Here is a 23,380-nt window from a genome sequence, read left to right on the forward strand (position 1 = left end):
TTCCATGATCAAAGCTTCTTTCTTAGAACTGGACGCCTGTGGAATTGTCTTCCGTTTTCCTGCTTTCCAGCTGTCTATAATATGGTTGTCTTCAAGTCCAACGTGAACAAGTTTCTGATGAGCCGTTCCACTTAAGTTAACACATTTACCGAACTTCCATTACTATCGATTACTATATTGTCCTTTTGACTACTCTACACTCTTTAACCCTTATCCTTGATAAGTGGTGACGCCTATGTAAAAAAAAAAAAAAAAGTCTGGAGACATGCTTAGCCAGTCCATAACCTTTACATTCAGCCTCTTTAGTAAAGCAGTGGTTGTCTTGTATGTGTGTTTTGGGTCATTGTCATGCTGGAATACTGTTCTGCGACCCAGTTTCTGGAGGGAGAGGATCATGCTCTGCTGCAGTATTTGACAGTACATGTTGGAGTTCATGTTTCCCCTCAATGAAATGTAACCCACCACCATGCTTGACTGTAGGCATGACGCACTTATCTTTGTACTCCTCACCTGGTCGACGCGACACATACTTTTAAGGCCATCAAGACCAAGCAAATTAAATTTTGTCTCATCCGACCATAAGATATGGTTCCAGTAATCTATGGGCTTTGTTGACGTGTCTTCAGCAAACTCTTTGCAGGCTTTCTTGTGTATTTCCTTCAGAAGAGGTTTCCTCCTGGGATGACAGCCATGCACACCAATTTGAGGAGTACAAAGATAAGCGTGTCATGCCTACAGTCAAGCATGGTGGTAGGAATCTCATGGTCTGGGGCTGCATGTGTGCTGCAGGTATTGGAGAGTTATATTTCATTGACAGAAACATGAACTCCAACATGTACTGTCAAATACTGGGTTGCAGAGCAGTGTTCCAACATGACAATGACCCAAAACACACATACAAGATAACCATAGCGGTGGTGGTGGGAGTGTTTCTAACATCACAATACATTCTTAATCTCATAACTGTGTGTGACACAATGTGGTGTTTTCACATCTGCTATAAATTTATTAACAGACTTGATGATTGGTGGCAAATATTGATTAGTATATTAGTTAATTATTTACAATGGACTCCAGTTATGAAAGTCATGCATTAAAAGGAACTATAAAAAGTATTCATTGTTAAGTCATCTCATGTTAGAGTCATCTCCCTTTGAACGATTCCCATCTGAACTTTTTTCATTTGAACATAAAATTTGCATTTTGCTTCTATAAATTATTCCACAATGAACTTTATAGTTTCTGAGACAAATAACATTACCAACATTATAACAAGATCAGCATCTCAACACGTTATAGACTCAATAATACTCAGATAAAAATAATCCATTGAACACAAGAACAACATTACCATGAATGATCAAATGATAGCCAAAGGGCAATTCGGTTCAAATAACATTTTTAAAAAATAGTACTTGTACAGTTTAGTAAAGACGTTAAAAAATGAAAATATCAAAAAAAAGGTTAGATTGTACGTATCTGTTTTGGACTGAAGATCTCCAAAAAAAAAAATTTCATTTAATTTGTTCGAGCGTTTTTTTTTTTTTTACAGCGGAAAAACATGTTCTTATGAGAGCGCGTTGAAATCAGCCATTGTGAAATTTGCTGAACACACCACGGGGAGATAACTCCATGTAAAGCGCCAATACTCCCTCCCCATCTTTAATTCTAGCTTTTCTTCCTAAAAATCGAACCTTTTGCTCGGTATCATAGCAAATTGTTTTTACGCTGTAAAAAAAAAAAAAATTACTTGATAAAATTAAGTGAATTTTTTTTGGGGGAGAACTTCGTTCCATAACGGATACGTGCAATATAACCTTTTTTCGATATTTTCATGTTTTAATGTCTTGACTAAACTGTATAAGTACCAAAAAAATAAACAGCAACAATGAATTCAATTGTTCAAATAAAAACCATACAAATAAAATCTCGTTATCTAAAAAATTTGTTTGCAAGGTTTGTTTTTCCTTACCCTTCACTGAGAAAGACTTGAGCTCCTGCCGGACTCGTAGATTCTGACTGTTGGGAGTCTGAGCAGCTGAGGAAATTAGAATCTTCATCTTGAAGATTTTTACTTTGGTGTTTATCTACAATGGAAAAAAAAAAGAAGATTTCATTCCTTACATTCTTTTTTTTTTAGAATAAAATTAATTTATTTTATATTTTTTTTTAGAGAAATTACATTTTGATAAAATTTATTTATTTTATATTTCTTCAGAGAAATAATTATTTTGATAAAAGTATCTGCAACTATTTGTAGGAAAAAAAGCTATCAATGACGAAGAAAGAAGGGGGACTTCACTTTATGTTGTAGATTAATCCCAAACGTTCTTGAATCATCCTCGTCAGCCAGTTGTTGTAGACCCATGCTAGGGGTCACAAATGAAAGAAACCACTAGTAGTGTAAAGTGTATAAAATATAATATGTATTTATCATAAAGAATACAGGAGCCACTAAAGTGGTATGAGAGGAGCGTGTTCAGAGCATGCGGTTAAACATGGTATGAATGTCTCTAGTTAGACTCTGAAACCAGAGGTATTCATAGGACTGGTTGATTCCACTTAGTTTTCAAATACCCCCACAACACCCTCTTCATATAATAGATTTTATAAAATACGTGGAAGATGTGAAAGAAAAAAAGATGAGGGATGAAGAATCGGTTCACCTAATCATGAAGATAAAAAATTCAAAAAAGTCATTTAGCAACGCAGCATTTTGTTTTGTATAATATGTCTTGAGATTTATTGTATCTAAGAAAAGCAGGACCGGATTATTAGTTGAATGCTTTTAAATAATAATGATGACGGAAATTGATGATGATGATTTTAAAATAATAATGATGATGGAAATTGATGATGATGATTTTTAAATAACAATGATGATGGAAATTGATGATGATGATTTTTAAATAATAATGATGACGGAAATTGATGATGATGATTTTTAAATAACAATGATGATGGAAATTGATGATGATGATTTTTAAATAATAATGATGACGGAAATTGATGATGATGATTTTTAAATAATAATGATGATGGAAATTGATGATGATGATTTTTAAATAATAATGATGATGGAAATTGATGATGATGATTTTTAAATAATAATGATGATGGAAATTGATGATGATGATTTTTAAATAATAATGATGATGGAAATTGATGATGATGATTTTTAAATAATAATGATGATGGAAATTGATGATGATGATTTTTAAATAATAATGATGATGGAAATTGATGATGATGATTTTTAAATAATAATGATGACGGAAATTGATGATGATGATTTTTAAATAACAATGATGATGGAAATTGATGATGATGATTTTTAAATAATAATGATGACGGAAATTGATGATGATGATTTTTAAATAATAATGATGATGGAAATTGATGATGATGATTTTTAAATAATAATGATGATGGAAATTGATGATGATGATTTTTAAATAACAATGATGATGGAAATTGATGATGATGATTTTTAAATAATAATGATGATGGAAATTGATGATGATGATTTTTAAATAATAATGATGATGGAAATTGATGATGATGATTTTTAAATAATAATGATGATGGAAATTGATGATGATGATTTTTAAATAATAATGATGACGGAAATTGATGATGATGATTTTTAAATAACAATGATGATGGAAATTGATGATGATGATTTTTAAATAATAATGATGATGGAAATTGATGATGATGATTTTTAAATAATAATGATGATGGAAATTGATGATGATGATTTTTAAATAATAATGATGATGGAAATTGATGATGATGATTTTTAAATAATAATGATGATGGAAATTGATGATGATGATTTTTAAATAATAATGATGATGGAAATTGATGATGATGATTTTTAAATAATAATGATGATGGAAATTGATGATGATGATTTTTAAATAATAATGATGATGGAAATTGATGATGATGATTTTTAAATAATAATGATGATGGAAATTGATGATGATGATTTTTAAATAATAATGATGATGGAAATTGATGATGATGATTTTTAAATAATAATGATGACGGAAATTGATGATGATGATTTTTAAATAACAATGATGATGGAAATTGATGATGATGATTTTTAAATAATAATGATGACGGAAATTGATGATGATGATTTTTAAATAATAATGATGATGGAAATTGATGATGATGATTTTTAAATAATAATGATGATGGAAATTGATGATGATGATTTTTAAATAATAATGATGATGGAAATTGATGATGATGATTTTTAAATAATAATGATGATGGAAATTGATGATGATGATTTTTAAATAACAATGATGATGGAAATTGATGATGATGATTTTTAAATAATAATGATGATGGAAATTGATGATGATGATTTTTAAATAATAATGATGACGGAAATTGATGATGATGATTTTTAAATAATAATGATGATGGAAATTGATGATGATGATTTTTAAATAATAATGATGATGGAAATTGATGATGATGATTTTTAAATAATAATGATGATGGAAATTGATGATGATGATTTTTAAATAATAATGATGATGGAAATTGATGATGATGATTTTTAAATAATAATGATGACGGAAATTGATGATGATGATTTTTAAATAACAATGATGATGGAAATTGATGATGATGATTTTTAAATAATAATGATGACGGAAATTGATGATGATGATTTTTAAATAATAATGATGATGGAAATTGATGATGATGATTTTTAAATAATAATGATGATGGAAATTGATGATGATGATTTTTAAATAATAATGATGATGGAAATTGATGATGATGATTTTTAAATAATAATGATGATGGAAATTGATGATGATGATTTTTAAATAATAATGATGATGGAAATTGATGATGATGATTTTTAAATAATAATGATGATGGAAATTGATGATGATGATTTTTAAATAATAATGATGATGGAAATTGATGATGATGATTTTTAAATAATAATGATGACGGAAATTGATGATGATGATTTTTAAATAACAATGATGACGGAAATTGATGATGATGATTTTTAAATAATAATGATGACGGAAATTGATGATGATGATTTTTAAATAATAATGATGATGGAAATTGATGATGATGATTTTTAAATAATAATGATGATGGAAATTGATGATGATGATTTTTAAATAATAATGATGATGGAAATTGATGATGATGATTTTTAAATAATAATGATGATGGAAATTGATGATGATGATTTTTAAATAACAATGATGATGGAAATTGATGATGATGATTTTTAAATAATAATGATGATGGAAATTGATGATGATGATTTTTAAATAATAATGATGATGGAAATTGATGATGATGATTTTTAAATAATAATGATGATGGAAATTGATGATGATGATTTTTAAATAACAATGATGATGGAAATTGATGATGATGATTTTTAAATAATAATGATGATGGAAATTGATGATGATGATTTTTAAATAATAATGATGATGGAAATTGATGATGATGATTTTTAAATAATAATGATGATGGAAATTGATGATGATGATTTTTAAATAATAATGATGATGGAAATTGATGATGATGATTTTTAAATAATAATGATGATGGAAATTGATGATGATGATTTTTAAATAATAATGATGATGGAAATTGATGATGATGATTTTTAAATAACAATGATGATGGAAATTGATGATGATGATTTTTAAATAATAATGATGATGGAAATTGATGATGATGATTTTTAAATAATAATGATGATGGAAATTGATGATGATGATTTTTAAATAATAATGATGATGGAAATTGATGATGATGATTTTTAAATAACAATGATGATGGAAATTGATGATGATGATTTTTAAATAATAATGATGACGGAAATTGATGATGATGATTTTTAAATAACAATGATGATGGAAATTGATGATGATGATTTTTAAATAATAATGATGACGGAAATTGATGATGATGATTTTTAAATAATAATGATGATGGAAATTGATGATGATGATTTTTAAATAATAATGATGATGGAAATTGATGATGATGATTTTTAAATAATAATGATGATGGAAATTGATGATGATGATTTTTAAATAATAATGATGATGGAAATTGATGATGATGATTTTTAAATAATAATGATGATGGAAATTGATGATGATGATTTTTAAATAATAATGATGATGGAAATTGATGATGATGATTTTTAAATAATAATGATGATGGAAATTGATGATGATGATTTTTAAATAATAATGATGACGGAAATTGATGATGATGATTTTTAAATAACAATGATGATGGAAATTGATGATGATGATTTTTAAATAATAATGATGACGGAAATTGATGATGATGATTTTTAAATAATAATGATGATGGAAATTGATGATGATGATTTTTAAATAATAATGATGATGGAAATTGATGATGATGATTTTTAAATAATAATGATGATGGAAATTGATGATGATGATTTTTAAATAATAATGATGATGGAAATTGATGATGATGATTTTTAAATAACAATGATGATGGAAATTGATGATGATGATTTTTAAATAATAATGATGATGGAAATTGATGATGATGATTTTTAAATAATAATGATGATGGAAATTGATGATGATGATTTTTAAATAATAATGATGATGGAAATTGATGATGATGATTTTTAAATAACAATGATGATGGAAATTGATGATGATGATTTTTAAATAATAATGATGATGGAAATTGATGATGATGATTTTTAAATAATAATGATGATGGAAATTGATGATGATGATTTTTAAATAATAATGATGATGGAAATTGATGATGATGATTTTTAAATAATAATGATGATGGAAATTGATGATGATGATTTTTAAATAATAATGATGATGGAAATTGATGATGATGATTTTTAAATAATAATGATGATGGAAATTGATGATGATGATTTTTAAATAACAATGATGATGGAAATTGATGATGATGATTTTTAAATAATAATGATGATGGAAATTGATGATGATGATTTTTAAATAATAATGATGATGGAAATTGATGATGATGATTTTTAAATAATAATGATGATGGAAATTGATGATGATGATTTTTAAATAATAATGATGATGGAAATTGATGATGATGATTTTTAAATAATAATGATGACGGAAATTGATGATGATGATTTTTAAATAACAATGATGATGGAAATTGATGATGATGATTTTTAAATAATAATGATGACGGAAATTGATGATGATGATTTTTAAATAATAATGATGATGGAAATTGATGATGATGATTTTTAAATAATAATGATGATGGAAATTGATGATGATGATTTTTAAATAATAATGATGATGGAAATTGATGATGATGATTTTTAAATAATAATGATGATGGAAATTGATGATGATGATTTTTAAATAATAATGATGATGGAAATTGATGATGATGATTTTTAAATAACAATGATGATGGAAATTGATGATGATGATTTTTAAATAATAATGATGATGGAAATTGATGATGATGATTTTTAAATAATAATGATGATGGAAATTGATGATGATGATTTTTAAATAATAATGATGATGGAAATTGATGATGATGATTTTTAAATAATAATGATGATGGAAATTGATGATGATGATTTTTAAATAATAATGATGATGGAAATTGATGATGATGATTTTTAAATAATAATGATGATGGAAATTGATGATGATGATTTTTAAATAATAATGATGATGGAAATTGATGATGATGATTTTTAAATAATAATGATGATGGAAATTGATGATGATGATTTTTAAATAATAATGATGATGGAAATTGATGATGATGATTTTTAAATAATAATGATGACGGAAATTGATGATGATGATTTTTAAATAACAATGATGATGGAAATTGATGATGATGATTTTTAAATAATAATGATGACGGAAATTGATGATGATGATTTTTAAATAATAATGATGATGGAAATTGATGATGATGATTTTTAAATAATAATGATGATGGAAATTGATGATGATGATTTTTAAATAATAATGATGATGGAAATTGATGATGATGATTTTTAAATAATAATGATGATGGAAATTGATGATGATGATTTTTAAATAATAATGATGATGGAAATTGATGATGATGATTTTTAAATAATAATGATGATGGAAATTGATGATGATGATTTTTAAATAATAATGATGACGGAAATTGATGATGATGATTTTTAAATAACAATGATGATGGAAATTGATGATGATGATTTTTAAATAATAATGATGACGGAAATTGATGATGATGATTTTTAAATAATAATGATGATGGAAATTGATGATGATGATTTTTAAATAATAATGATGATGGAAATTGATGATGATGATTTTTAAATAATAATGATGATGGAAATTGATGATGATGATTTTTAAATAATAATGATGATGGAAATTGATGATGATGATTTTTAAATAACAATGATGATGGAAATTGATGATGATGATTTTTAAATAATAATGATGATGGAAATTGATGATGATTTTTAAATAATAATGATGATGGAAATTGATGATGATGATTTTTAAATAATAATGATGATGGAAATTGATGATGATGATTTTTAAATAACAATGATGATGGAAATTGATGATGATGATTTTTAAATAATAATGATGATGGAAATTGATGATGATGATTTTTAAATAATAATGATGATGGAAATTGATGATGATGATTTTTAAATAATAATGATGATGGAAATTGATGATGATGATTTTTAAATAATAATGATGATGGAAATTGATGATGATGATTTTTAAATAATAATGATGATGGAAATTGATGATGATGATTTTTAAATAATAATGATGATGGAAATTGATGATGATGATTTTTAAATAACAATGATGATGGAAATTGATGATGATGATTTTTAAATAATAATGATGATGGAAATTGATGATGATGATTTTTAAATAATAATGATGATGGAAATTGATGATGATGATTTTTAAATAATAATGATGATGGAAATTGATGATGATGATTTTTAAATAATAATGATGATGGAAATTGATGATGATGATTTTTAAATAATAATGATGACGGAAATTGATGATGATGATTTTTAAATAACAATGATGATGGAAATTGATGATGATGATTTTTAAATAATAATGATGACGGAAATTGATGATGATGATTTTTAAATAATAATGATGATGGAAATTGATGATGATGATTTTTAAATAATAATGATGATGGAAATTGATGATGATGATTTTTAAATAATAATGATGATGGAAATTGATGATGATGATTTTTAAATAATAATGATGATGGAAATTGATGATGATGATTTTTAAATAATAATGATGATGGAAATTGATGATGATGATTTTTAAATAACAATGATGATGGAAATTGATGATGATGATTTTTAAATAATAATGATGATGGAAATTGATGATGATGATTTTTAAATAATAATGATGATGGAAATTGATGATGATGATTTTTAAATAATAATGATGATGGAAATTGATGATGATGATTTTTAAATAATAATGATGATGGAAATTGATGATGATGATTTTTAAATAATAATGATGATGGAAATTGATGATGATGATTTTTAAATAATAATGATGATGGAAATTGATGATGATGATTTTTAAATAATAATGATGATGGAAATTGATGATGATGATTTTTAAATAATAATGATGATGGAAATTGATGATGATGATTTTTAAATAATAATGATGATGGAAATTGATGATGATGATTTTTAAATAATAATGATGACGGAAATTGATGATGATGATTTTTAAATAACAATGATGATGGAAATTGATGATGATGATTTTTAAATAATAATGATGACGGAAATTGATGATGATGATTTTTAAATAATAATGATGATGGAAATTGATGATGATGATTTTTAAATAATAATGATGATGGAAATTGATGATGATGATTTTTAAATAATAATGATGATGGAAATTGATGATGATGATTTTTAAATAATAATGATGACGGAAATTGATGATGATGATTTTTAAATAACAATGATGATGGAAATTGATGATGATGATTTTTAAATAACAATGATGATGGAAATTGATGATGATGATTTTTAAATAATAATGATGATGGAAATTGATGATGATGATTTTTAAATAATAATGATGATGGAAATTGATGATGATGATTTTTAAATAACAATGATGATGGAAATTGATGATGATGATTTTTAAATAATAATGATGACGGAAATTGATGATGATGATTTTTAAATAACAATGATGATGGAAATTGATGATGATGATTTTTAAATAATAATGATGATGGAAATTGATGATGATGATTTTTAAATAATGATGATGGAAATTGATGATGATGATTTTTAAATAATAATGATGACGGAAATTGATGATGATGATTTTTAAATAATAATGACGGAAATTGATGATGATGATTTTTAAATAATAATGATGACGGAAATTGATGATGATGATTTTTAAATAATAATGATGATGGAAATTGATGATGATTTTTAAATAATAATGATGATGGAAATTGATGATGATGATTTTTAAATAATAATGATGATGGAAATTGATGATGATGATTTTTAAATAATAATGATGATGGAAATTGATGATGATGATTTTTAAATAATAATGATGACGGAAATTGATGATGATGATTTTTAAATAATAATGATGATGGAAATTGATGATGATGATTTTTAAATAATAATGATGACGGAAATTGATGATGATGATTTTTAAATAATAATGACGGAAATTGATGATGATGATTTTTAAATAATAATGATGACGGAAATTGATGATGATGATTTTTAAATAATAATGATGACGGAAATTGATGATGATGATTTTTAAATAATAATGATGATGGAAATTGATGATGATTTTTAAATAATGATGATGACGGAAATTGATGATGATGATGGAAATTGATGATGATTTTTAAATAATGATGATGATGGAAATTGATGATGATGATGATTTTAACTATGATGATTAAAAATGATGATAACGATTTTGAAAAAATGATGATGAAAAATGACGATTTTGAAAAAATGATGAAAAATGACGATTTAGAAAAAATGATGAAAAATGACGATTTTGAAAAAATGATGATGAAAAATGACGATTTTGAAAAAATGATGATGAAAAATGACGATTTTGAAAAAATGATGATGAAAAATGACGATTTTGAAAAAATGATGAAAAATGACGATTTTGAAAAAATGATGATGAAAAATGACGATTTTGAAAAAATGATGATGAAAAATGACGATTTTGAAAAAATGATGATGAAAAATGACGATTTTGAAAAATAATGATTAAAAATGATGATGATGATTTTGAAAAATGATGATTAAAAATGATGACGATTTTGAAAAAATGATGATGAAAAATGACGATTTTGAAAAAATGATGAAAAAATGACGATTTTGAAAAAATGATGATGACAAATGACGATTTTGAAAAAATGATGATGAAAAATGACGATTTTGAAAAAATGATGATGAAAAATGACGATTTTGAAAAAATGATGATGAAAAATGACGATTTTGAAAAAATGATGATGAAAAATGACGATTTTGAAAAAATGATGATGAAAAATGACGATTTTGAAAAATAATGATTAAAAATGATGATGATTTTGAAAAATGATGATGAAAAATGAGATGATGATTTTGAAAAATAATGATGATGAAAAATGAAACGATGATTTTGAAAAATAATGATGATGAAAAATGAAACGATGATTTTGAAAAATAATGATGGAAAATGACGGTGAGGATTTTGAAAAATGATGAAAAATGACGATTTTGAAAAATAATGATGGTGAAAAAAGACGATGATTTGAAAAAATAATGATGGTGAAAAAAGACGATGATTTGAAAAAATAATGATGAAAAAAGACAATGATTTTGAAAAATGATGATGAAAAAAGACGATGATGATTTGAAAAAAAAAAGATGGTGAAAAATGACGATTTTGAAAAATAATGATGATGAAAAATGACTATGATGATTTTGAAAAATAATGAGGAAAAATGATGATGATGATTAAAAAATCATAATAAAGATGATGAAAAATGACGATTTTGAAAAATAATAATGATGAAAAATGACGATTTTGAAAATAATGATGAAAAATAATGATGAAAAATGATGATTTTGAAAAATGATTTTGAAAATAATGATGATGAAAAATGACAATGATTTTGAAAAATAATGATGAAAAATGGCGATGATTTTGAAAAATAATGATGATGAAAAATGACGATGAAAAATGATGAAAAATGATGTTAAAAATGATGATGAAAAATGACGATGAAAAATGATGAAAAATTATGTTAAAAATGATGATGAAAAATGATGTTAAAAATGATGAGGAAAAATGATGTTAAAAAATGATGAGGAAAAATGATGTTAAAAAATGATGAGGAAAAATGTTAAAAAATGACAATGATGATGTTAAAAAATGATGATGTTAAAAAATGACGATGATGTTGAAAAATACCAAAAAACAAAGCCAGCACTTCACTGATAAATCACCTCAAAATGTTTTGGTGGTTGTCCAGGATTTTAAGTGATTAATCAGAAATCGTAGGCATTACCAGGCCGATCTCACAGATTTAAATAATTGTTGAGTTATCTGCTCTTGTTTTTTCAAGAGGGAGATTGGCTACTCATAAAATTTGATTTTCTTTGTTAAAAATAAGACTACTTGATCAATTTATGTAATTTTTTTTAGTATGACATTTTCATTCCGTCACAGGTATGTACATCACATAGACAATTTTTTATTTTTGTTTTTTAATATAGGGGGAATTCTCGACAAGAACAGATTGTTTTTTAAATTTTAATCATATATAAAAATATTTGACAATTTATTTCAGACATTTTAGTTTTGATTGGCTATTTTTAAAGAACGAAATTTTCCCTTGAATAAGAACAGATGAAAGGTTTTCAATACCAGCAGTTTTTTCTTGAAAGTCATTCTTAAACAAACTCGGATCTTTTTTATCTTTTTCTTGTTTCTCTCTGACCAAACGTTTACTTTTCACATCTTGCTTGGAACTGAAAAAAAGAAATTTTTTTTTTTTAAATAAGATAAGAACGGTATTCTTTTTTTAACCTGGGAAAGAAATAATCACAAAAATTTAAAAGACAAAGTAAATTAAAACATCGTCAAGATTAAATTTGGTGCAGGAATTTATTGAATAGTTCATCCATTCATTTATATACACGCATCTCATTTTATATATATATATATATATATATATATATATATGTGTGTGTGTGTGTGTGTGCTGCATAGGGGACATTCATATTGAGAGACGGCTGACATATATATAACAATGATGAGGGGAAGAGACATTTATACATACTACAGTTCTGTGGATTCTTATAACATATATTAGCGAGGAGAGAGGGTGATCAGTTCTTTTAACACAGGAGGGGGAGAATCATTACTTATGATGGAGGAGGGGGACACATTACTTGAAAGGAGGTTACACAAAGTTCATATTAAGATGATTAACACATTACCTTCAATTATTGAATGACGACACGAAGACAACAGTTACAAAAACCGATGATGTTCTTTATTTCATTTGACCGGTTGACTGATGATGATGTCACGAATTCAAATTCATTTCTACATGGTTAAATGTTCTCCCTTCGCTTCTGAAGGGACCCTCCTCTGATCATGTCAACTCTTTGCAACCGACTTTGCTGACTGCTCGACCCCCCCCCCCGACCCTCTAATCTGCTGATCCTAGCTCCTATTATTGAGAAATTCCCTTTCTGCTATGACGTCAGATGTGTGGTTCCAAATGTGACCACTCATGTGGCTCAGCACACATTCTTCAAACACACTTCTGCAAACAAAGAATTTTGAACTAACCTATTTTTTACAATATATTTTTAATTTGTATTTTTTTTTTTTTTTTTTTTTTTTTTTATTACATATTCACCCCAAACAAGGCACATTGCCACTTTAATGTAGGGGGCTACTATCAAGGGAAACATCTACTGGGGTACTATGTAGGGATTAGGGCAGCGAGATGTTGGTTCACGTTGCACTTGAACTTATGCATGTCAGTACAGTTGGGGAAGCAGTGACCTGGAATGGAATTCCAAAGTCTAGCAGTTCTGGGGAAGAAACTACTGGAGTAGAAGGATCTTTTACATCTAGGGATCTCTACAGTGTGGGGGTGGGATTGTGTAGCTTGTCGGGTCTGTCGAGGGTGTTCACGTCGTGGGGGCACAAGTACTTGCAGTTCTTCAGAGCATTCACCATTATAATACTTGTAGAACAGGCAGAGGGATGCAACGTTTCGACGATGGGACAGAGGCTGAAGTTTTGATGCCAGTTTAGGGCCTATCAGATTTGCGACTCTCTTTTGAACCCTGTCAAGGAGCGAGAGACTAGTAGCCGATGCACCGGCCCAAATGTGACAGCAATACTCCATACATGGGCGAATAGTGGCCTTATAGAGGTACATGATACTTTCGGGTGTTAGAAGTTTTCTAGCACGGTAGAGAGAGCCCACCTTCCTCGCAGCGGCCCTGGCAATGCCCTCGATGTAATTGTTCCAGCTCATGTTTCCTGTGAACGTTAGGCCAAGGAGCTTGAAAGACGTACTCTCAGCTAAAGAGTTGTTGGCCATTGCTATAGGTGGTAGAGAAGGTTTCTTGTAATTATTGAATGAAACCAGTTTTGTCTTGGTGGCATTGAACGTTACCATCCATTTTTGTCCCCATTCCACTACTGATTTGAGGTCATCCTCTAGTGTTTCTGCCATTACTTTAGATATATGTTCATTTGTTTTCCTGTCGTGCCTGCTATAGAGTGTGGTGTCATCAGCATATATACCCATCTCAGAGGCAGTTTTGTCGGGGAGGTCATTTATGAATATCAGGAACAGCAGAGGACCAAGGATAGATCCCTGGGGCACTCCCGCATTTATATTATGTTGTTTAGACGTACGACCGTCGAGGACAACCTGGATTTTTCTCTTATCTAAGAAGGATTTAATTATGTTAAGTATTCTACCAGTGATACCGTAAGATCTAATCTTCCTGAGGAGACCCTCATGCCATACCCTGTCAAAAGCCTTAGATATATCTAGAGCTACCGCTCTGCCCTCTCCCGCTTTGTCCAGTGAATGGTATATGCGTTCAGAGATTACAGTGAGGATGTCTGCCGTGGAACGGGCTTGTCTAAATCCATATTGATGGTCGGTCAGAAGTTTAGCATCTGTAAGGTGCTGGACTAGAGCATGGTTAATTAAGGTCTCAAATATATTGACAAAAAGTGGGAGGAGGCTAATAGGGCGATAATTTAATGGGTCAGTTCTTTCGCCAGAATTCTTGAATACTGGTACAACAGAAGCAGTTTTCCAACAGCTCGGAAAGCAAGATTCATTGAGGCATTTGTTGTAGAGTTTGGAGAGAACTGGAGCTACTTCGGCTGAGCACTTTTTTAATAGCACAGCTGGGATGAGGTCGGGTCCACATGCTTTGGAAGTGTCAAGGTTTTTTATGATAGCATGCACCTGAGCAGGGCATTCTTTTGTTCATTCTTTTTAGCTGACCTTTTTAATTCAGTTTTCATAAAAGAATGAACAATTAATTCTTTTTACAATACAAACAGTATCTAATTATATGAAATTTAACAATTGCGAAATTCTAACATTCCATTTCTAAATCTATTTCTGAACCTTGCTTACAAGGTTCGAGTCTCGGCTTATCCTAATCTTATTTTCCACTTATCTAATGTTCTTCTCATTTACAGAAAAAGGGGGCAGACTTTTCTTGTAACACACACATATATATATATATATATATACCATATTCCCTCTGCTTAACTTATTTTGTTTTCAAGTTAGATCTTTGACTTGTTGTTTCATCAAATACTTCTGCATGCAAAATCCGATCCCACATTTTCCTACCCTCTGATGAGAAGGAGAGTATTTCTTCGAAACTCCGCAGATTAAGGACTATCCATTTATCTAGTGTTTCCTTTTCAGATTAAATATGTTTTTAACTCATTTCAAAGTGTTTTTTAACATATTTTATTAATTGTTTGCTCATATTATAAGCTCTATTTCCTATTTGGTTTTATCGAGCTTTTATATCTGGCTGAGATAATTTTATAAATATTAATTCTTTAATATTTATAATTTACTTTAATTTTACCATCTTGGATTATTTTGGTAAATTCAATTGTAATTTTCATTTTATATATATATATATATATATATATATATATATATTGATATAGACAACGCAACATTGAACATGCTAATGTTTCGGATAGATGGTCGGTCAAGATCACAAGTCATTGTTAGGCGATCGGATCTTGGTATATGGATATATAACAGAAAAATTTTATTACTGAAAATTCAAATTATCAAAAATGAATATATATATATATATATAAACCTATAAAGGAGGTACACAAAATTGTTAATTATCCATCAAGGAGTACGAATAAATTTGAGAGAGCTTATTCTCCAGAGTTGATGGGATAATTCCAATATTTTCCCGATTCAGATACAATTATTGATTTCGATTATTTATAAATCTCTAAATATTTAACAATAGAGTTGCTATTTTTGCCCAGATTACCATAAAACATGTTTAATGTGCTTATATTTTCTCAAACATAAAACCACACTTGTGAGGATTATTTATAAATTTAGCTTTACTGGTTGCTTAAAATCGGTAAATATTTATTTTATTATTACTACCAGCATTATAACGTTTTGTTGTAAACAAAATAAAAAAAAAAAAACAGTTTCTTATAAATGATACTTACCCAGAATAAACAGAAAATTCGTCGGATGTGATAAACTTTAAAAAATGGAAGCAGAATCGAAATATCTGGAAAGAAACAAAAGGTTTGATGAGACAAACATTTTCAACAATGAAGAAAAGCATCTACAATTTATGGAAGATCAACCCATGTCAAATTTTCAATCACAAAATACTTATCTTTATACATATGTAGAGGTGTTTCTATGTGGTCTCTTTTCATTCCCATCTTCATAAAGATTTTTCCAAATTTTTTTTTTTTTTTTAAGCTATATAGGATTCAGGTGATTTTTTATTGCACATTCTTGTGTCAACTTAAACCTTTATGACCTATGGTTAAACTAATTTATTCAGCTGTAAATGAATGACTATAAAGGTATAAATAAAGTGTGACCTGATTCAACACGCCTTGTACGTATTAGTTTAGTATCTGGGTAGATGCCAGATACCTCCAGATTGCAACTCTCCATCGTTTACATTCAGCATGCTACCAACGGTCCCAGAGAGTGGAAGATTTCATTTGTTGTCATAAACGTACTTTTTTCAAGCACTATGGATTTATAATCAAGGTTAAGTTTATGAAATGCAAAAATTCTCAGTGGTAGTTTAACTATTGAACTTCATAATTTTTTGCAGTTTGAAGACAATAATAGTATTGTAGCGACTCGCTACAAATATTAAGTGATTGTACAAGCAACATTTTGGTTCCGCGTACATCCGTAGTTTCCACACGTACAATTTCGCGACCGTAAAACTTAGCAGCCGACAGCCTTTACTAACAAGCAGAGCTACATCTCGCGGCTTCGAGATTTGAAATTCATTTTCGCCTGGCTTGTCCAATCACAAGCCAACTCTCTATCACGTGACAGAGTTTATAAAAAGCAAAACCGGAAACCATCAGCCTCTTTCTAGCTGGTCTGTTGAACTGCAAATATCGCCGGGGGCGGGGGGCTTTGGCCCCCCCAGACCTAACGTGAGTACAAAACAAACTTCTCTCCCTAACTACTATTTGTTTCCACGTGCGGTACCCTGAAACAAACATTCTTTATCACACTCATGACGGCACGGCAACGCACTGAAGTCTTTGCCTTTTCTTTCTCTTCTAACCGGTATCCCTTTGTTCCAGCAAACTACTCGCTATGAATACGTGCGCACACGAACAAGCAACTATCGTCTCCTTCGGCCGTCCGGCGATATATTAATCCTATCTTTAAATACATGTAACACTTTTCTCTCTATCAACGAACTCTTCACGAAACCTATCAGACTAAATACAAATACGTAGAGTCCTAGCGAGCATACAAGAAGTTACAAACATTAACTTTGTTACCAAATATTCCTTTCCTGAACATTTTAGCTTTATCCCTTTCATGACTCGTGCTAAACCAGCACACGCACAAATAAAATATCATGTTGAACTTTTAAAATTCACCTTTGTCTTTATGCCAAGTCTGACTTGTTATTTTTATTAATTTGGTACTTGTATAATTCGATAATGTATATTATTTAGGGCACTTGTACAGTTTAATTAAAAAATGAAAATATTGAAAAAAAAGTTTAAACTGTATGTACCTGTTATGGAATGAAGTTCTAAAAAAAATTAAAAAAAAATAAAAATGTCACTTAATTTTTTTTTTTTTTTTTTTTTTTTTACACAGACATCATTATCAAGGCCCAGAGGCCACTCAAGGATAAGGGTTAAAGAGTGTACAGTAGAAATTGGACAATATAGTAATCATTAGTAATGAAAATTTGGTAAATTTGATAACTTATATGGAACGGCTCATCAAGAACTTATTTACTTTAGACTTGAACACAACCATATTGTAGTCAGCCGGAAAGCAGGAACACGGAAGACAATTCCACAGGCGTGCAGTTCTAAGAAAGAAGCTTTGTTCATGGAATCTACGTTTAGGTTTAGGCACAGATAAAGAGTGGGGGGAATTATTGATAGTGTTTACAGCTAGACGAGTGTTTCTCGTGAAAGTTTGGCGAGGGGGGACCATAGATTGAAGCTCAGTCGAACACTTTTCATAAAAATAACGATACATCAGAGACAAACTCGCAACATCTCTTCTGTGAGATAGAGGTTGCAAGGAGGAGAAAAGGTCATCTCCTACGAGGCTACAAAGTCTATTTTGAACTCTATCAAGGCAGGACAAATCCTTTCTAGCAGCTCCTGCCCAGATGTGGCAACAGTATTCCATCCTTGGACGTACCTGGCTCTTATATAGATAGAGAATAGCATCAGCAGTGAGATATCTACCAGATCGATAGAAAGATCCCACCATTTTTCCAGCGGCCTTGGCAACAGATTTGATGTACGTGTTCCATTTAAGATCAGGAGTAATGGTCAAGCCCAGAAGCTTGTCAAAACTTGAGGCCTCCTGAAGACGAGAGCCATTCATTTCAATTGATGCCAAATGTGGATTAGAATGTTGATGATGTAAAGAGAGAAGCTTGGTTTTAGATGCATTAAAAGTAACCAGCCACTCCTTTCCCCATTGTACTACGTGCTCAAGATCAGAGGAGAGAGAATTGGAGAGAAGTAGTTTTTGTTTTACAGCAAAACAACAATTTATTATGATACCGAGCAAAAGGTTTGATTTTTAGGAAGAAAAGCTTGTAATGAAGATGGGGAAGGAGTGTTGCCGCTTTAACTGGAGTTATCTCCCGTGACGTTTCCAAACTCCAAACAAAAATTAAGAAAAAATGCAAAATGTCTGCCTTTAACGCGCTCTCATAAAAACGTGTTTTTCTGCTGTAAAAAAAAAAAAAAAAAAAAACTACTCGATCAAATTAAGTGAATTTTTTTTTTTTTTTTTTTTTTTTTTGGAGATCTTCAGCTCAAAACGGATACGTAATATATAACCCTTTTCCGATATTTTCATTTTTTAATGTCTTGATTAAACTATACAAGTACCAAAGTACCATTAATTTTTCTAAAATTATTTCAAGGGAGCTGTCCCTCATTTTGTCTGGCGACACTAACACCACGCGGTGGTCGATGAATGGCGAGCAGTTCTCTTCAGTATCATCACCCTTGAAACAAACTAAAATTCACAATAAATATTTTTTTTAATCATCTATTTGATAATTCAGGTCATAAAGGGTTAAATTTCTATTGTATATTTTTATACACATTATTCTTTTTGGTATGAGTAAACATGTTTTTTTTCTATTATTTAATTATCTTTGGGTTTTAGTGAACTATTAGTAATGGCCCATAGGTTGGCCATCCCTAAACTAACCTAATCTAGCCATTGATAAGACAAGAAAAAGAAAAAGTGATTTAAAAAAAAAAAAAAAAAAAAAAAAAAAAAAGAATTAAAAAAGACAAAAAAAAAAAAACAACTACCAACCTCTTCACCTTTTTCTATTCTGTCAGGCAAACAATGGCTGAAGAATAAAATACAATTTTATGTCAAATAAATTTAACTTCAAAATAACAATACAAAACAAGCAGTAAAACTGTCTGTTCGTTCAATTTGTTTTTAGAAACTACTGTATTGATCTGGCTGAAATTTTGTATGAATCTTTGTTATTATATTGTGCAGTGAACTAAATATTATTGTATCCATTTGATGTACATGGTGGAACGATAAAATTGTCGCTACAGAAAAGACAACATGATTCCATTTCCATTTGATGAAAACTGGTTTCGTTTTTTCTAGTTGCAGGCCAACAGTGTAGTAGACAATGGGCAATCAACAATTCCCCCATTATCCAACAATCACGAGATTGTTTGCATGGCAACTGAGAAAGCTAACATTCTTGCCCATCAGTTTGCCTCAAACTCTACTTTGGACCCTGATTTTCCTTTGCGGACAGAAACCACACAAGAGGATCTGAAAATCACCCCTTCTCAAGTACATGAAAAAAGTACATAAAAGTCTAGACACCTCAAAAGCATGTGGGCCTGATCTCATCCCGGTTGTACTATTAAAAAAAATGCTCCAGTTCTCTCCAAACTCTTCAATAAATGCCTTAATGATTCATGCTTTCCTGATTGCTGAAAAACTGTTTCTGTGGTACCAGTTTATAAAAAGTCTAGTGAAAGAATTAATCCATTAAAATATCACCCCATTAGCTTCCTCCCAGTTTTCACCAAAATATTTCAGCTCATAATTAATCAAGCTCTACTCCATCACCTTACAGTTTCTAAACTTCTGTCTGACCATCAATATGGATTTTAGGCAAGCCTATTCTACTGCAGATATCCTAACTGTAATCTCTGAACATATATACCATGCACTGGATAAGGCAGGGGAGGGGAGAGCAGTAGCCTTAGATATATCTAAGGCTTTTGACAGGGTATAACACGATGGTCTTCTCATAAAAATCAGATCCTATGGTATTACTGGACAAATAATATAATCCTTCTTCAGAAAAGAATCCAGGTTGTTCTTGATGGTCGTACGCCTAAACCAGTGGGTCAACTTTTTTTTTACTCATGGACCCCTTTATAACTATTGGTCATAAGACAATCTACTATTTTTCACTAATATAAATTTTGAGGTTTTAATAATCAAAGAAATATTATATAATTAAACTTTATTTTTAAATGAAAACTAATTTAATGCAAATAAAGTATTCTACAACAACTATAATAATTATGATAATAATGATAATAAGTAATAATAATAATAATCTAAATTAGAGTGATAATAATTCTTTACCAATATCTTGTATATATCATATATATATACACACAGCTGGTAATACAATTACTGCAGTTCATAATATCTAACTATATATATATTGCTATTCATTTTTATATAAAATTTTCGACAAATGAAACATATTTAGAAACAGAGTGCAAGGTAAATGTTTGAGGTAAACCTGGTAAATACAAATATTATAGTTAAAATAACTTGAAACTATGCAAAATTACAGTAGAAATTAAAGTTTTAATATTCTATTCTGAGTTGGTTTTCTTCATGGACAACCAAAATATTGTTGTAGACCCCCATTTTGTTAGGTTTTGTCTGTGGACCCCCAGAAATATTTCATGGACCCCTAGGGTCCATGTAGACCCTGGTTGAGTACCCCTGGTCTAAACAATATGATATAAATGCCGGTGTACCTCAGGGGTCGATCCTTGGACATTTATTATATCTACTATTTATGACCTCTCTGAGAAAATAGTCATTGAGATGGGTGGGTTTGCTGATGATACCATGCTCTATAACAGGCATGAGGGGAAAACAAATGGACAAATATCCCAGGCAATGGCAGAAACCCCAGAGGAAGACCTCCAGTCTGTAGTACCCTGGTCTAAACAATATGATATAAATGCCGGTGTACCTCAGGTACAGGATACTTACAGGTGTAAGTAACTTTCTAGCACGGTAGAGAGAGCCCACCTTCTTCACAGCGACCTTGGCAATGCTCTCAATGTAACTGTTCCAACTCATGTTCCCTGTGAACATTAAGCTGAGGAGTTTGAACGGAGTACTTTCAGGTAATGTATCATCAACCAAAGCTATTCGTGGTTGAGAAGGTTTTTTGTAATTATTAAAGGAAACAAGCTTAGTCTTGGTAGCATTGAACACAACCATTCATTTTAGACCCCATTCCACTATATGTTTCATTTGTCGAAAATTTTATATAAAAATGAATAGCAATATATATATAGTTAGATATTATGAACTGCGGTAATTGTATTACCAGCTGTGTATATATATATATATAATATATACAAGATATTGGTAAAGAATTATTATCACTCTAATTTAGATTATTATTATTATTACTTATTATCAAGGCGACCATTCGCCCATGTATAGAGTATTGTTGTCACATTTGGGCTGGTGCATCGGCTACTAGTCTCACTCTTAGACAGGGTTCAAAAGAAAGTCGCCAACCTGATAGGTCCTGAACTGTCATCTAAGCTTCAACCTCTGTCCCATCGACGAAATGTTGCATCCCTCTACCTGGTTTAAAAGTATTTTAATGGTGGATGCTTCAATGAACACCCTTGTACACCCCCTCCCCCCAACAAACTCGGCAAGCAGCAAGGTCCCACCCCTACGCAGTAGAGATCCCTAGATGTAAGAAAGCCTTCTACTCCAATAGTTTCTTCCCCAAAACTGCTAGACTTTGGAATTCTCTTCTGGTTTCCTGCTTCCCCAACTGACACTGACATGCAGAAGTGCAAGTGCAACGTGAACCGACATCTTGCTGCTCAACTCCCTACATAGAATCCCTTCAACATGTCCCAGATAGTAACCCCCTACATCAAAATGGCACTGTGCTTTGTTTGGGGTGAAAATGTAATAAAAAAAGAAAAAGAAAAGACCATCTACTAGTTGGCCAGTTGTGTACAAATTCCACGAGCGATAGGAGCCTTCTATTATGTATGAAAGTGACATAAGCAAGATCGTAGTACAACTGATCAAAGTTATAACAACAGGACCATTGCCAGCACCCTCAAAATGCATCGTTAGATTGACACAAATAACAGGAACATGCCCAGGGCGAAGAAAACAA

At 29.6% G+C, this 23,380-nt stretch overlaps 2 protein-coding genes across 3 annotated transcripts in view; one reads left to right on the forward strand and one right to left on the reverse strand.

Moving 5' to 3' along the window:
• Nucleotides 1–23,380, reverse strand: part of LOC145240005 (phosphatidylinositol-3,5-bisphosphate 3-phosphatase MTMR14-like) — a gene marked incomplete in the record, with an annotated part of 148,228 nt that overhangs the window by 38,488 nt on the left and 86,360 nt on the right. Inside the window, 4 exon segments of the mRNA XM_080103598.1 lie at nucleotides 1,973–2,087; nucleotides 13,041–13,144; nucleotides 16,893–16,957; nucleotides 20,251–20,287. Coding sequence (XP_079959724.1) covers nucleotides 1,973–2,087; nucleotides 13,041–13,144; nucleotides 16,893–16,957; nucleotides 20,251–20,287 — 321 coding nt within the window.
• Nucleotides 1–23,380, forward strand: part of LOC145240006 (mitochondrial tRNA-specific 2-thiouridylase 1-like) — a 194,623-nt gene that overhangs the window by 32,031 nt on the left and 139,212 nt on the right. The window lies entirely within an intron of this gene.

This window comes from Euprymna scolopes, chromosome 19 (genome assembly GCF_053919585.1).
Source record: "Euprymna scolopes isolate OS-2025 chromosome 19, ASM5391958v1, whole genome shotgun sequence".
NCBI classification, from domain to species: Eukaryota; Metazoa; Mollusca; class Cephalopoda; order Sepiida; family Sepiolidae; genus Euprymna; species Euprymna scolopes.